The following is a 15,125-nucleotide window of genomic DNA, read 5'->3' as shown; positions in this document are numbered from 1 at the left end:
TTTGATTTAAGTCGATTAGTTTTTAGGCTTTGATTGATTTTTTTTGTTTAAATTTAATTTTAAAATTATTTGATATGATTTTGATCTTCATTTGAATTTAATAATTATTAATAAATAAAATTAAATAAATTATATATATATATATTCCCTATAAAAATAAAATAATTTAAAAATCAATAAAGCAATTCGGTTCGATTCAATTTTTTTTTTCTCTCTAAAAATGAACTGAATTAAAATAACCAAAATTCTTAAAATCTAAAATTAAACTTAACCAAATCAAACTATCTTAAAAATCAAACTAAATTACCAAATTATAATAGTTCGATTCAATTTATTTAATTCAAACCAAATAATGTTTACCCCTAATTACGTATGCTTCTTCACTCACATAAAGTGAAGTTTATTTGTCTAAATTTAATCTATTATAAATTCAAAATATAAGTATATAAAACTCATTATATCTTATGTCTTGAGTTTATAATAAAATGAATTTAAATAAAAAAAAAATCCATCCCACTACTCTCAACCAGACAAAATTATCCAAAAATTTCATAGTCTTTCAACCTTCCATATCAAAATGCTAGCGTCCTTCCAAGTCTCTGTTGTTTTGTCCAAAAACAACTACTGAAGGAGCTTTCACCCTTCATTATCCTATAAAGTAAACACCTTATCTCTCTCTCTCTCTCTCTTTATTTGCAATTGGGTGTATGTGAATCCCATCAATCAAGTAAAACAGGAAATGTTCTCTTATCCATAGTATGTGTCTGTGAAAGTTACCAGTTTCTTCAAGCAAGCAAACGGTATCACATCGCTCGACATGAGAGTCTGAAAAAATATATATTTTTAAAACCATGCCCAAATTAATGGATTATGTCCTTTTGATGCCTTTTTTCCTCATCTATCATATCATCTACATTAGCTTTTCCTCGTTTCACAACTCTTACGCTAAAGCTTGCCTGCTACCACTGTTATCATTCAAATTATTTTTAAAATTTAAAGATTATAAAATCAGATTAAAATATGTAAAATTTATATGGGTTTGATCACAGAGTCAATTGAGTTTTAATTCTTTCTTTTGTTAATTTTTATATAAAATGATGTCGTTTTATACAAGTGACATCCATTCATTAGCGACATATTACAGCCTTATGCATGTCAAAAAAAGAAAATGAAATGACTGCATTTCATTTTCTTTTAACATCATAAACACAATAATGATATTAGTTTCTCTAGATGTTAACTCTAAACTCTTGTTATAGATAATGCAAGTTCATTGGGAGTGTTTTTGAATAATCAACTTTGAAAAATGATTGTCCATTAAAATTAAATAATATTAATTAAAATTTAAGAGTAGCATCTTGCTCGATTTATCTTTTAATCATCGAGCATTAACACTTTACCTGTCACGTTGAATCCTTTATTCCCAGCACTTACTATTTTATTTGGTTTTAAGTGAGTAGTATCTTAGACTATTATTACTCCTTATGTTCAAAGAAAAAGACCTTGTAACTATTTCAGCCAAACCCTATAGTTTCAAAGCTTTCTTTCTTTGCTTTAAATGTCACTGTCCCATTCTTGGAATTAACAAGAGCTTGGATACGTTCAAAATGTTTGAAATTTAAGAAAATTCCATCTCAAAAACTAGATATCTAAAATAAAAGAATTTAAATGTTGTCTGATATAACTAACTTCGATTGAAATTGAACTCGAATTTAAATCTTTATAATTTTTAAGATAATTTTAATATTAAAAAAAATCTTAAATTTTTTATAGAATTGAAATCCCACACTTTGGGATTGTGATCATAACAATTCACCACGCTCCACAGCTTTGGATCCCATTTGAGATTGTCTATCAAGGGGCTTAAATAGGAGTATTAAGAGGGTTAACTATTGAAGGCGTTGAATAAAATCTTATCATTGTCACAAAGGGATAAAAGGGGGCCATGGAGGGCAAGTGGGTGTTGTGGTCCTAGAAGGGAGTGGCTATTGGCTTTGCCTTGAAGTGCTTTTGTGGTCCATGGAGAAAGCAAAGCCTAATTTGAGGGCAGAGGAACATGGAAATGGGAAAATGCCAAGGTGTGGGCTACCATTTAGTCTCCATGGGATAAAACTCATCCAAATTTTTAGCACATTCTCATCCTTTCAAAAATCAAAAAGCATCAAAAGTTGAGCATATCTATAATGAAACCATATGACATGATCTATATATTTTTCTCTCAATCTTTTCAGTTGTTCTTGTCATTTCATACTAGGTCTTCAAAAGCATTTTTAGTGAGAATTGGCTTCCTCTTTATTAAATTTTGATTTTAGGAGTACATGGAATAAATACTTTAATTATAACTGAAATTTAAATTTGAAGTCTCATAACCATTGAGATAACTTCTGTATCACTGAATTAAAATTCATTATAAATTATTTAATTTTAATATAAGGGAGTTTCTATCATAAATTAAAAATAAAATATAAAGTAAATTAAAAAAAAAAGAGCATCGTTTAAATTCTTACTTGAGTTTGATTAAAACAAATCACTATCAATAATACATTATGAGAATTTTTTTTTTCTCTCTTTTTAAGAGTCACTATTAGCGAAATTCCTTTTTGTAATTCTCACCAAATTGATACCATTTTCTTTTGTATTTTTTCAAAAATCATTTTCTTTGATAAGTACACACACCTTTGAAAAGTTCAAATCAAACTAAGAACAAAGTAGAAGTCTTGAACAAGCAACATAATAATATGTGTTTCACTAGTATAAGGATAAGACAATTACATCAATGTGGGTCTAGTTTAGCACCATTTCCACACAAAGCACACTTAAATAGTTGAATCAATCCCATGAATAAAACCATTTTGGAGATTTTTCCTTTTGATTTTTTGAAAATTTAAATCATCTTAGGTAACTTGCCACAATAAAAGTTTGTGAGTTGTACTACTATTTGTCTATTCTCTACACTATTTCTAGAGATGTGATAAGGCCATTGCCTAATTTGGTTGGTTGATTTGGCCCCCCTCATCAACATGCAAGGAATTAAATGGTTTCAAAGTATCTAATTTGCACTCAACATGTCAATTCAATAGGCCTAGGTACCACTTAAAATCAAATGAGATTCCTTATCCCATACATGAATTGAATTAATTTGATTGCAAATTTGGTGTTTCTGTTTCTTGGAATTTGGAACCACTTTTAGCCACCCCAAAATTAATTTTGCTTCATAATCAATTTTATTGTAATGGCAATACATTTTTTTTTTTTAACTTCAATCATGTCTTTCTTTTGGTTCCTACTATATAGGTACTCTCACTTTTGCATACACCAGACAAAATCTCCAATAATGTACCATGCATGATCAAATTGGAATCCCACAAATGTTTTCTCATCTTCCATGGAATCCAACAAAAGTTTTCTCAACTTCAGTGGAAGGCTTTTCATTATGACTCTTGAAGAAATTTTTCTTGCTTAAATCTAATTTATTATAAACTAAAACACAAGATATATAGTGAGATCTACTTATTAAATATATGAATTTATATGTTTATGTCTTGAATCACAAAATATTTTCCCTCCTTTACAATGCCTTAAGACCATTTTCTTAACACTCTTCCAAAGAGAACTCTACCCCACTTCTTTCTCTCTATCTCAACTCACAAACTGAGAAATCTACCCACATGGAAATAACCCTCCACCAAACCTAACATTTCTTTGTGATTAATGCTAGCCCATCTTAACAATTAAAATTCAATTCAATACTATGTTAATAATTTCCATAATTATAAAATTTTGAAAATATTACCCCTCTTAATTTCTATAATTATATTCTTGCCTTTACAAAATGGATATTAGCCCCTTTTTTTTTTCAAAAAAATAGTGTGAGCAAATCTACATATTATGAAAAATATATCTTATAATATAAGAAATTATGATTGAATCTACACTATTTCATCATTTTTAATTTTTTTCAATGTAGTATAATAAAAATTTTCTTTTATTTAAAGGGTTTTAATAAAAAGAAAAAAAAAATAAATAAGTGTTTGGAAGTGACACAGTTGATTAACAAGTGTAAGCAGAGTATTAATTTGTGGGGAAATAAAAGGCAGCAGGTCCCCCTCAACTACAACTGCCATACTTATCCACAACTCATGCAAAAGTTTACAAATATAATTACCAAGAATTGTGGGGGTAATTTATAAAATAATTAATCCCCCCAATTGACAAATAAATAAGAAAAAGATATCAACATCAATGCTTCCACAAAGGAGAACAACTTTTGCAACTTTATTATTTAAAATAAGATATCTATTTATTATTATTATTTAAATTATTGTTAATATTTTTTTAAATTATCTTTTTAATAATGTTTAAAATAATATTTTTCAAAAAAAATTAAAATTACAGTCTCAAATATTTTCTTAATATCATCGTCCCTCAACTCTTATGATAAAAATTCAACTCTAATAAAATTTAGAGAAGTGTATTTTTAAAATCGTTTAAAATAGAAATTTAATTTTAATATATGAAAATTAATTTAAAAGTATTTTAATTGTAAATATAAAAAATTTAATTTATAGGATTATATTTTTTTTATTTATTAGAATATTTTCTTATGCTTATTATATGGTTTACAAAGTGCTAATTTTTCGTTTGGCCCAACATAACATATATATATATATATATATATATATATATATATATATATATATATATATATGTTTGGGTTTATAAAATAATTAATTTAAAAAAGTGTAAGAAATCTGGGCGCCGTGGGCGTTGTTCTTGCTATTGTTGGATCATGTAAAATGTCAAAACTCGTGGGGCCCAAACGACCGTCCAAAAATTGGAGGCTGGTTAAACGACCGTCCAAAAATTGGAGGCGCGTAACCAGCCTTTCATTGGTTAATGGATGCTGCCAGCCGAAAAAAATAAGTTAAGAATATAAATTTAAACATAACCTTAATAATATATATAAAAAAAAAAAAATATATATATATATATATATATATATATATATATATATATATATATATATATATATATTATTTCTTAGGCTTTTGGGATGGAACAAGCGTCATTTAGATAACTGCGGTTAGATATTTTCCTTTTCATATTCTTTACCACCTTCTTTGTGCAGTGAGATACACCCTAGTAGTGTTATTTTTAAGAGAAACTTATTATTTAATTTTTTTTATTTTAATCAAATTAACAGTGGGTATAGCCTTTATTAAATTTCAACTTCTTTATTATGGAGTGTTTAATAAGAAGTTAACAAAGATGTCATTATTATCATTGTTTGGATAGTTAAAGAGATAAAATTAATTTTTTATTTTATTAATATTTATGTTAAAGTTAGATATTAATCTTAGAGAATTAATTTAATAATTACTCTTTTAAAACATTAAAATTTATTGGATAATATTTGAATATTAATTTTTTATTAAATTCATTCTTAATTTTATTTTTTAATTGTGTACAATTATTATTTTATTTAATAAAAATATAATAAATAGCAATCAAATTATCCGTAAATTTTGATTATTATAATTATAAATTAAAATGAAAAACAAAAAATTTAGATAAAAGGCGACAAAAGAAAATAATGACAAAAATTTTTAAAAATCTATGGGAAGACAAATAAGTTTTCAGGTGGTTGAAGCGTTTGGAAAAATAAATGTATTCAAATCAAATAAAATATATATTTAAAATAATAAATAATTTTTAATATAAATATTTAATTTAATAATGATTAAATCTCATTTTGATATAAACCCAACGAATTTCTTGGAAGGCAGAAGAAAAGACAAGCAATCAGACATTTTCTAAGGAAAATTTTACATCAGACCAAACGCCCCACGCTCTCTCGTTTTTAGCCTTTTACTTGCCTTTGCCTTATGCCTGACGAGCCGGGTTTCTCCTATCCGAAACGGAGCGAGCTAGAGAGAGTGAGAGCACGCACCTTGGTCGGGGACCATTTTGACAGTTTCGAAAAACACATTGCAGTACCTGTGGGCCTACTGCTTTCGTTCTGGCCCCACGCCCATTTTTCCCCGTGGGGGACCACACAACAGTCCGCATTAATTGAGCCGGCGGCTGTCAGAGAAGTCAAATACTAAGTGGTCCCCATCTATCTGATCCTTCCACGTGTACCGATATGATACACTTATTCTTGGCGCGTGCTTCTAGCTTGGAACCATTTGTGGTCCAAAGCTACCAAAAAGCTGCCGCGTGTCGATGGTCTTTTTCCAGCGAGTGGCGGTGACAGAAGGGACTTATTCATGGTCCCCTCCCCAGTCTCCTCCCTCCTTCCTCCGTCGCACGTTTCTCAGTCCACCCTGCCCTCTTCCTACCCGCCGGTGAATGGTTGCATTTTTTTTAACCAAAAATATTATCTGCTAATTGCCACGCTACATAAAGTGACGTGCAAAGCACGCTCCAAGTTTGAAGGGATGATGATGTCCTAATTGACGACAACGCTTTTCAGAATACAATCATATAACCTTTTCGTTTTTAACGTTGTGGCAATTTGTTCCATGTTACGTGCGCATGTTTCCAGTCATTGTTTGTTGCCACTGATTTCGAGTTGTGGCCGGAACAGTTCTGAATCGGAATTTAGATTCATTTCAATCCCTTGTTTGATTGTACGGATTTAGGAATTGTAGTTTTTACTCAGATTTAACCTCGGTTACATAATCATTTTTAAGATAATAATTAGTATTTTAATTTTAATTAAGATATTAATTTTTTATATTATTTAATTATATAATATTTATATCAATATTTAAAAATTAAAAATGTGATTCATTGAATATTATCTTTCTTAATTTAGAAACGTTTTGATTATGGTACGAGATGTTGCTACTTTTATATTTAATAATTAATTTAATAATTATATTAATTAAATATTTTTATTTTAAATTATTATATAAATAATTTATTATTTATTATTAATAATTAATAAAAATAATTAATAATTATTAGAATAATTAATATTATAAAAAAATAAACTTTTATACCCACCATAAATTTAGTTTAATATTTAAATTTTCACTATCCAAATTGGTTTAACTAAATGGGTAGTAGGTGACAAATCCTTGATGACCTTGAAATAATTAGGTGTTCATTTATAATTATGTTAATAATATTTGTTATTTATAAATTTCTTTTATTATTTATTTCAAGAAATTAATGTATGAAATCAAATTGCAGTATTGTTTTTATTTAATTATTTTAAAATGTAAATTTTTTTCATAATTTTTTAATATTTTGGATTTAGATTCGAATATCCGATTTATGAATTTTTATTCATTTTAAAGATTTTAGTGAATTATTTTAAAGATATTTTATGATATAAATAAGACAAAAATCATTAACAATACTTTACAAAATTTTAAAATTATGCTACTTATTTTTTTTTATCAAAATGGTATTTAATTATTAAAGAAAATTTTTACATATATAATTTAATTTATATATTGAAAATAAAATTTTAATATATTATAATTTATTTAAAATTTATAAATTTTTTATAAAAAATAAAAACAAATAAACTTTAATAAAAATTAATATTTTGTTTTTCACCCTAAAATTAAATTGAATCATAACGTATTCAGAATAAATAAAACTCTTTGAAGGATTTTATATACACAATTCACCATTTCAGTTTAATATATTAAAAATAAATAGTTGCATAATATTAAGAAATGAAAAGTTTCACAAAATTTTACCCTATTTTTCATTTATGTCCCTTAATTTTAATTTATTTTTAAAAAATCTCAAATTTTAATTTTATTTATTAAAAAAATTTATTACCTACAATAATAAATTTTTAGATTAAAAAATTTCTTTAATTATAATTTGATATTTAAAAATATAGTTTTAACACTTTCGATAAAAAATAAATTTTCATCTTTTTCAAAAAGCATATATCAATATGATAATATTAATATTTTTATTATAAGTACAAATGGTGATGAAATTATCAATTTTTTTTAATAATTTCATTATTTTTTTAAGCAGGAAACTTATTATAATAAGCGTAAAATAAAATTAAAATTTTTTAATTTTTTAATAATAAATTAAAATTAAAAAATAAAAGTAAAATATGAGGTAAATTTTATGAACTGTGCTATAAAAATTATCCCAAGTACCTGGTTGTTTCAAATTTCCCACACATGGCCAGACACATAGCCACCGCGTGCTCACCACATGCGTCTCTCCCAGAGAAAGGAATGCATCACCGTCCGATCGGAATACAAAATCAAGTATAAAAAAGTCCACGCATATATACTATGCCCGGCTGGGGCTGGTTGAAGACCTTGATCAGGGATTGATCCTGTCAATAATTTATGGGCCACAATCGATCTACAGGAATTATTGGATATACTCAGAATTTATGCTATAATTCTCATAAATTATATAGGGCTCGCTTGTAAAAATTAAAATAAAATTTTTATATATAACATTAGTATTCTCGATATATTTTAAAATTTTTTATTATATTTTAAATAAGGTATTCCTTTTAATTTGTCTTAGGTTTTGTTCGATAATATTAACTATTTTGATAGCTGTTAGTCATTCTAATAGCTGTCAGCTGTTTGTGGTTAACTATTTATATAACTGTTAAAATATAAATGTTCGATAAAAATAAAAATTAAATTAACTGTTAAATATAAAAATAGAGATAAAATCTTATTGATCTTAGTCAAAATGCTCACTCAATCTCTAATTTAGTCAAAATGCTCACTCATCCTTTAAAAATTAGGAGGAATAGTTTTTCATAAATCACTCCCTCAATTTCTAAAAATTAATATAAACACTATATCACTGAACAGTATAAAATAAAAAAAAGTAATATTTTAACTATGATTAAAACGCTAAACGCTACTTTAAAAGTTGTTACCGAATAGAGCCGCAGTATTTAAATTAATCAAAATTTACAATTTGATCTAAAAATTTAAATTAGCAAACATAGAAAAGTGATACATAAATTAAATATGATAAAATCACTTAAAAATTAAAACTATAATTATCTCAAATTTAGAATTGAGAAAATTTTACAGTGCAATGAAATTACATAAATTTAGTATTTCTTTGTATACATAAAAGTGAGTTCATCATGAAATAAGAATAGCGAATCCAACTTTTATATAAGTGAAGAATATATACTATGCGTCAAGTACGCTGAATAATCCCCTGATTGGAATTGAAATTGTCATTGAATCAAATTAAACTCGGCTCTAAATTATCTTATACTAAAATCAACTAGAATTGATTTAATTTTTCTGAAAAAAGAATCCAAAATCAAATTGAATCGAACCGGTGGCTAAGCTTTTTTAGTGCAATAGTACACTACAACCTTTTTATATATTGGATTAAGAAAAATGAAAAACACGATTAGAATGGGCAGTAGTAATAATAATTATTTATTACGTTTCCAGGGAATGATTAGAGTCCGATTTGGGAATGCTCCGATCCATATGCGAGGAAACCAATGATGCCAATTTGTAATTTAATATATCATAATTGCGTATTATTAATTTTTTTTTAATTGCTAATCAAGCCACGTAAACTTGTAAGCTTTAGTCAATTATCTCTTTGTTTGACAAATGGAGCATTATCAATAATTAATTGTTCATTTATTATAACAAAGTTGTATTACTTTGTATATGCAAAATCCAACAGCAAAAAAAATTGAGAAAATAATAATTAGAAAGGCTAGATGGTAGGTTAGGTTAATATTTGAGAGCTCAGCCTCAACGTCTCATATAGAAATCCATCATTTTCATAAGAAGCTGTTTTCTTCGCCTGAAAACCACTCTTCCAAAACCACTCTCCATCGTTCTCCAGCTCTCTCTCTCTCTTCCAAGGTCCCCACTTTCTCCTTCTCTCTAAGCACCCTTCTTGTTCCTCATACGTTTATCTCAGAACCCCACATATATATCATCATCATCGTCATCTCTCTGTGCAGTAGACGATAATCTGTGTTAAGAAGGACCATGATCTCTGTGTTTCTTTGAATCTCTATAGTCTTCTATGCTTCCACTGTGTGCTTCTGTTTCTACTGCATCATGTACCAAGCACACCAGTGCTTCTATATATCTCTCTCTCCCCCTGTCTTTTTCTCTTTCTCTATATAGCCCGCAACTGTAAAAAACCAATCTCTCCCTCTCTCTCTCTCTCTCTCTCTCCATCGTTTTCTTCCTTTCTGCTCAGTACACACCTCGCTTTCTCTTTCTATCTATATCCATGTTTTTATAATCGGGTTCTCTTTCTTTATTTGTTTCTTTCTTTCTCAGATACAAAGACTAAACGAGAAATTTTTAACAAACATGGCGTTTCATCAAAACCTTTCTCAAGAACTTCCTCTTCACCATTTCTCTGCAGAGCAAACTCAACCACCACAAACCCAACAACAACAGCAACAGCAGCAAAATATACCTGAAAGCACCACCGCACCAAATTGGCTTAACACTGCTCTCCTCCGTACCCAACAACCACAACCACCATCATCCCACTCCCACTTCACCAGTAATAATAATTTTTTAAATCTTCACACCACTACTTCTACCACCAACTCCGATTCCACTGCTTCCCAGAATCCTACCCAATGGCTTTCCCGCTCCTCCTCCCTCCTCAACCGCAACCACAGCGATGTCATAGATGATGTTACTGTTGCAACCGCCGCTGACTCTATCATCGCACGCAATATTTCCCACGAATCAGCCGATTTGAAAACCAACACCAATAACAACGGTGAGACCATGAATAATAAGAGTGAAGGAGGGATGGTTGAGAGTGATGGAGGCGGTAGCGGAGGTGGGGAGGGAGTGGTTAACTGGCAGAATGCAAGATACAAGGCGGAGATACTGTCTCATCCTTTGTATGACCAATTGTTGTCGGCACATGTGGCGTGTTTGCGGATCGCAACGCCGGTGGATCAGTTGCCGAGAATTGACGCTCAGCTTGCCCAGTCACAGCACGTAGTGGCTAAATACTCCGCCCTCGGCGGCGGGACTCAGGGAATGGTCGTTGATGATAAGGAGCTTGATCAGTTCATGGTATGTTAGTTTTACTTGTTTTCTCTCTTTATTTATATTTTATTCAAGCTTTTTTCTTCCAAATTCTGAGCTAAAAACTCAGTTCTATTTTGTCAATAAATTGCTATTATTTCCAAAGCTTGTGAATTTAGTATCTGGTTCAAATTCAAGAAATGGGTAGTCAATTAAAGTGGATTGGAGCTTAATTGTTCTATCAATTTGGGATTTGTTTCTTTACTTCAAATGGAATTTGGCTTTCAATAAGTTAGCAGTTGGAGCACTTTTTGCGTATCTGTTGGAGAATGAGTGGAGGTGAATGCACCGACAGAGGATTTTTGTAGAAATTTAAGAGGGAAAGCTTTGATGATTGCTTTTTGAGTGGCTGTTAGGCACTTTGTGGATTTATGACGAGGTTGGTGACACTAAAAAAGGTTGCATCTTTGGTCCCAAATCTCGGTTCCTGTCATAACTGGTTGTGGTTTCTGGCTTAGACATGGAATTTGAATTGGGATATAATTATGCAAATATACTTGATCTCATGCAAAAGATGTGAAATTTTATGGTTTCGGAGCTGAGAATGGTGATATATGGACAATGGCACTATTTCATTTATTAATTCCATGGAAATCCTGCAGAAAGGGTTTCTCTTAGTGAATTGATCTAAATTGTAAAATCAATGTTGTGTTTGAAGTTTGTTCTGCTTCCCACAAATGGGAAATTCTCAAATATGATTATATGAGAGCTTGGAAATATCTGGCACCAACAGAGTTCAGAATTCTCCAACTCAAAGTTGATTAGGTGTTTCTTAAGGCAACCAACAAAGTGTTAAGTTATTGATTTAATATTATGCCCATCCTGCGTCTGTAGACGTTATTATTGAATAAATTTATTGAAAAGGGAACACATCCAGCAGAGGGACCACATACAGAGGTTACTGATTTGCCAAATCACAGGAATTATTGGATAGGCAGAAAAATATAATTGAAAAAAAAAAAAAAAAAACTGATGTCCCAATACCATAACTTTTCCTGTAGTTCTCTATTTCCAGCATTGAGTGAAATTATGTGGCATGCAATGAAGATTTATGCTAAAGGGTCTAATAATCTAAAGAGTATCTAGGTCTATAAGAAAGGAAAAGAGCTGATTTTCTATGCTGCAGATTTTTCCTTTTAGTGTTAAGACTTGCTAGATTCATTTATGACCAATATTAATATATTTATTATAGTCTCAAGCATCAAAGCCTTTTTTGGAGACAGGTATTGCATGAGAGGATGCACTGAGCCAAGCGTGACCGTTACTAGCAGCTCTTCTAACCACGGCCTAATTTCTTGGTGGCTTGGCTTCATGCATGAGATTCTATTGATTCCACATAATTTCATGGGGAAAGTTGTATGCATGCCTTGAAATTTTTGTCAGGTCCCTTAATGCATGCATTTTTAGAAATTGATAGTGTGTGTTGATCTTTACATTATTTTCTTGCATATTGAGAGGCATGTAATAAGAATAGCTCTCCACCATTACAATCCCAATTATCAAAGAATATTGAGTTGTATCATATAACATTCCCCAAAAAAAAAGGATTCTTCTCAAATAAAATCTACTGGGTCATATGGTTTTCAGTGTTGAATAATTTATTTTTCTAGGTCTAGGAACCATGGTGAATTTGCATGATTTTTACCAATTTGATGATCTGCTTCTATTCTCCGAAGAATGCAAATCAAGCTCATAAGACTTCAAGCTTGCACTTTATATTCCCTATATTGTTGCAATAAATTTGACTCTGTTACTTGTTGAAGTTACTTCGCAGACCAAACAATATATTAACAAAGTTTTGATCTTTCCATTTCATGCTATTGTAGACACATTATTTTCTGTTGCTTTGTTCCTTTAAAGAACAATTGCAGCAACACGTTCGAATCCATGCAATGGAAGCAGTAATGGCTTGCTGGGAGATAGAGCAATCCCTGCAAAGCTTAACAGGTAATGGTCCACTACCTTTATCTACCTACTTAAATTTCATCGTTGAATAAAATAATTAACTGCTTGAGCTTATGAGGAACTATAACAGTTGAGGCAGCTATATTCCATTACAAAGTTCTTGCCATCCCCTGATAACTACTAATGTTGATTTCATACTTTGTATGAACAGGAGTTTCTCCAGGTGAAGGTACAGGTGCAACAATGTCTGATGATGATGAAGACCAAGTAGATAGTGATGCCAATTTGTTTGATACAAGTTTGGATGGTTCAGATACCATGGGATTTGGTCCCCTTATTCCAACAGAAAGTGAGAGGTCTTTAATGGAGAGGGTCAGGCATGAACTGAAGCATGATTTAAAGCAGGTAAATGATGTAATTATTTTGCAATGAGCTTTAGTGGTTGCCACTTGGTCAAAGCCAAATGAACGGAAAAAAAAAAAAAAAAAAAAACAAAGATGTAAATGGACTATGAAGTATCTATCTTGGATGATTTTCAAAGATGCATGACTGTTCTTTGTTTTGTAGGGTTACAAAGAGAAAATTGCTGACATCAGAGAGGAAATTTTGCGCAAGAGACGAGCCGGAAAGCTACCTGGGGACACAACCTCTGTCTTGAAATCTTGGTGGCAATCACACTCCAAGTGGCCATATCCTACAGTAAGTGTTCCTGCTCTTTTAAGCTTGGAAGCGCCTCTTTATTGTTGTGGTATGTCTAACAGCTAAGCATCAGCTTCAGTCTTTGGAACCCCACCATGGTTGTGGCGTGTCAGGACTCAGGAGTCAATTTAAAAAAAAAAAATACATGTGCTTAGAATTTAGTACACCCAATTCCCAATCCTAATATTCAAAATGCCATGAAATTTCCTTCATTAAAGTATCAGAAAGATTGATATTAGCTAAATGGGCTCATGTGTGCACACATCAGACAAACAAACATAGAATTTGTGAAAATGGAAAGGATTTGGTACGAATATCTGCCCCATATGCACCAGTTAACAACCGTCCGATCAAGTATATTTGCTTGATCAGACGGTTGTCAATTCTTGCACACAGTGCACTGAACAAGTTCCCTCTGTCCTGACAGTGACGAGACGTTTGTGGGTAAGCTGCTGAGAGGGGTAGCTGAGCCAAAGCCTTCCCTCTCTAATCTTACAAACATTATAAATGATTAGATGAGATCTTTAATTTTATATAACAATGTCCTTTCAGGAGGAAGATAAGGCAAGATTGGTACAGGAAACAGGGTTGCAATTAAAGCAGATAAACAATTGGTTCATCAACCAGAGGAAGAGGAACTGGCACAGTAACCCTTCAACTTCAACAGTCTTGAAAAGCAAACGCAAAAGGTATATATATAGGTTAAAGCACGTTTAAAATTTGTCATCTTTTCTCATTGACTTTTTAAGAACTCTAGCACCAACCTTAATTTGAAAAGAAGTAATGCAGGTGATAACGGTAACGATCGTTTCATGTAAATCCAAGAACCAATTCCCTTGTGCTTAATCAATCGATCTTTGCTCATTCTTCTCTGCTCAAGCAATCAACATATATATAGAAACTGTGACGGTAGCTGCAGTGTTCTGCTGAATTGGAGGCTAACACGAAGAGATGATGATCAAGCGAGGAAGGCTCAAATTCACATGCATACATATGCAGATGGTAGAAGTGCATGTGACCATGCAAAATTGTTATTTGGGATTTTGAAAAATTTAAGAAATATATTACTGAAACCGAGTTAGATATAGCACCATATGGATCTTGATCTTGCAGGGTTTATGATTTTTGTTTATATCTGTGAATGATAGAGTATAGTGAGAGAAGGTTATGGGGTATACAGTGTAATAATCTTTGCATATGATTGTTTTCCTTTGCTCATTATACATGAGTATGGCTTTTCTTTTGGCATCGTGGTTGCATGCATGTGAAATTTTATTTAAAATTTAGCAAATTTAAAGAAAATAACACTAGTTTATAAAGCTATATGAGTCTTACATAATATATTTTATATTTTGAATTTATGATAAATCAAATTTATAAATGAAAATTTTGCTAAAAGAAATATATATATATTTTTTACTTCAACCGATCCATATTCAATAAACAAATATGCGAGCT

The 15,125-nt window shown here is 30.4% G+C and overlaps 1 protein-coding gene across 3 annotated transcripts; it reads left to right on the top strand.

Annotated features, from left to right (window-relative positions):
- Window positions 1-9,691: 9,691 nt before the first annotated feature.
- On the top strand, window positions 9,692-14,915 carry LOC110658230 (homeobox protein knotted-1-like 3). Of its 3 annotated transcripts, none has more exons than XM_021815748.2 (6): window positions 9,692-11,051; window positions 12,890-13,010; window positions 13,180-13,373; window positions 13,536-13,667; window positions 14,220-14,356; window positions 14,457-14,915. In XM_021815748.2, the coding sequence occupies exons 1-6, from the start codon at window positions 10,323-10,325 to the stop codon at window positions 14,458-14,460; spliced, it is 1,317 nt and encodes a 438-aa protein (XP_021671440.2). In that variant the 5' UTR covers window positions 9,692-10,322; the 3' UTR covers window positions 14,461-14,915. The 3 variants fall into 3 exon arrangements, with proteins under 3 accessions (XP_021671440.2, XP_021671439.2, XP_021671437.2); XM_021815747.2 differs by having other exon boundaries at window positions 14,449-14,915; XM_021815745.2 differs by having other exon boundaries at window positions 14,446-14,915.
- Window positions 14,916-15,125: the final 210 nt, after the last annotated feature.

This window comes from Hevea brasiliensis, chromosome 4 (genome assembly GCF_030052815.1).
Source record: "Hevea brasiliensis isolate MT/VB/25A 57/8 chromosome 4, ASM3005281v1, whole genome shotgun sequence".
NCBI classification, from domain to species: Eukaryota; Viridiplantae; Streptophyta; class Magnoliopsida; order Malpighiales; family Euphorbiaceae; genus Hevea; species Hevea brasiliensis.
The sequence above is the reverse complement of the archived record's forward strand: the minus strand, read 5'-3'. Positions and strand labels throughout refer to the sequence as shown.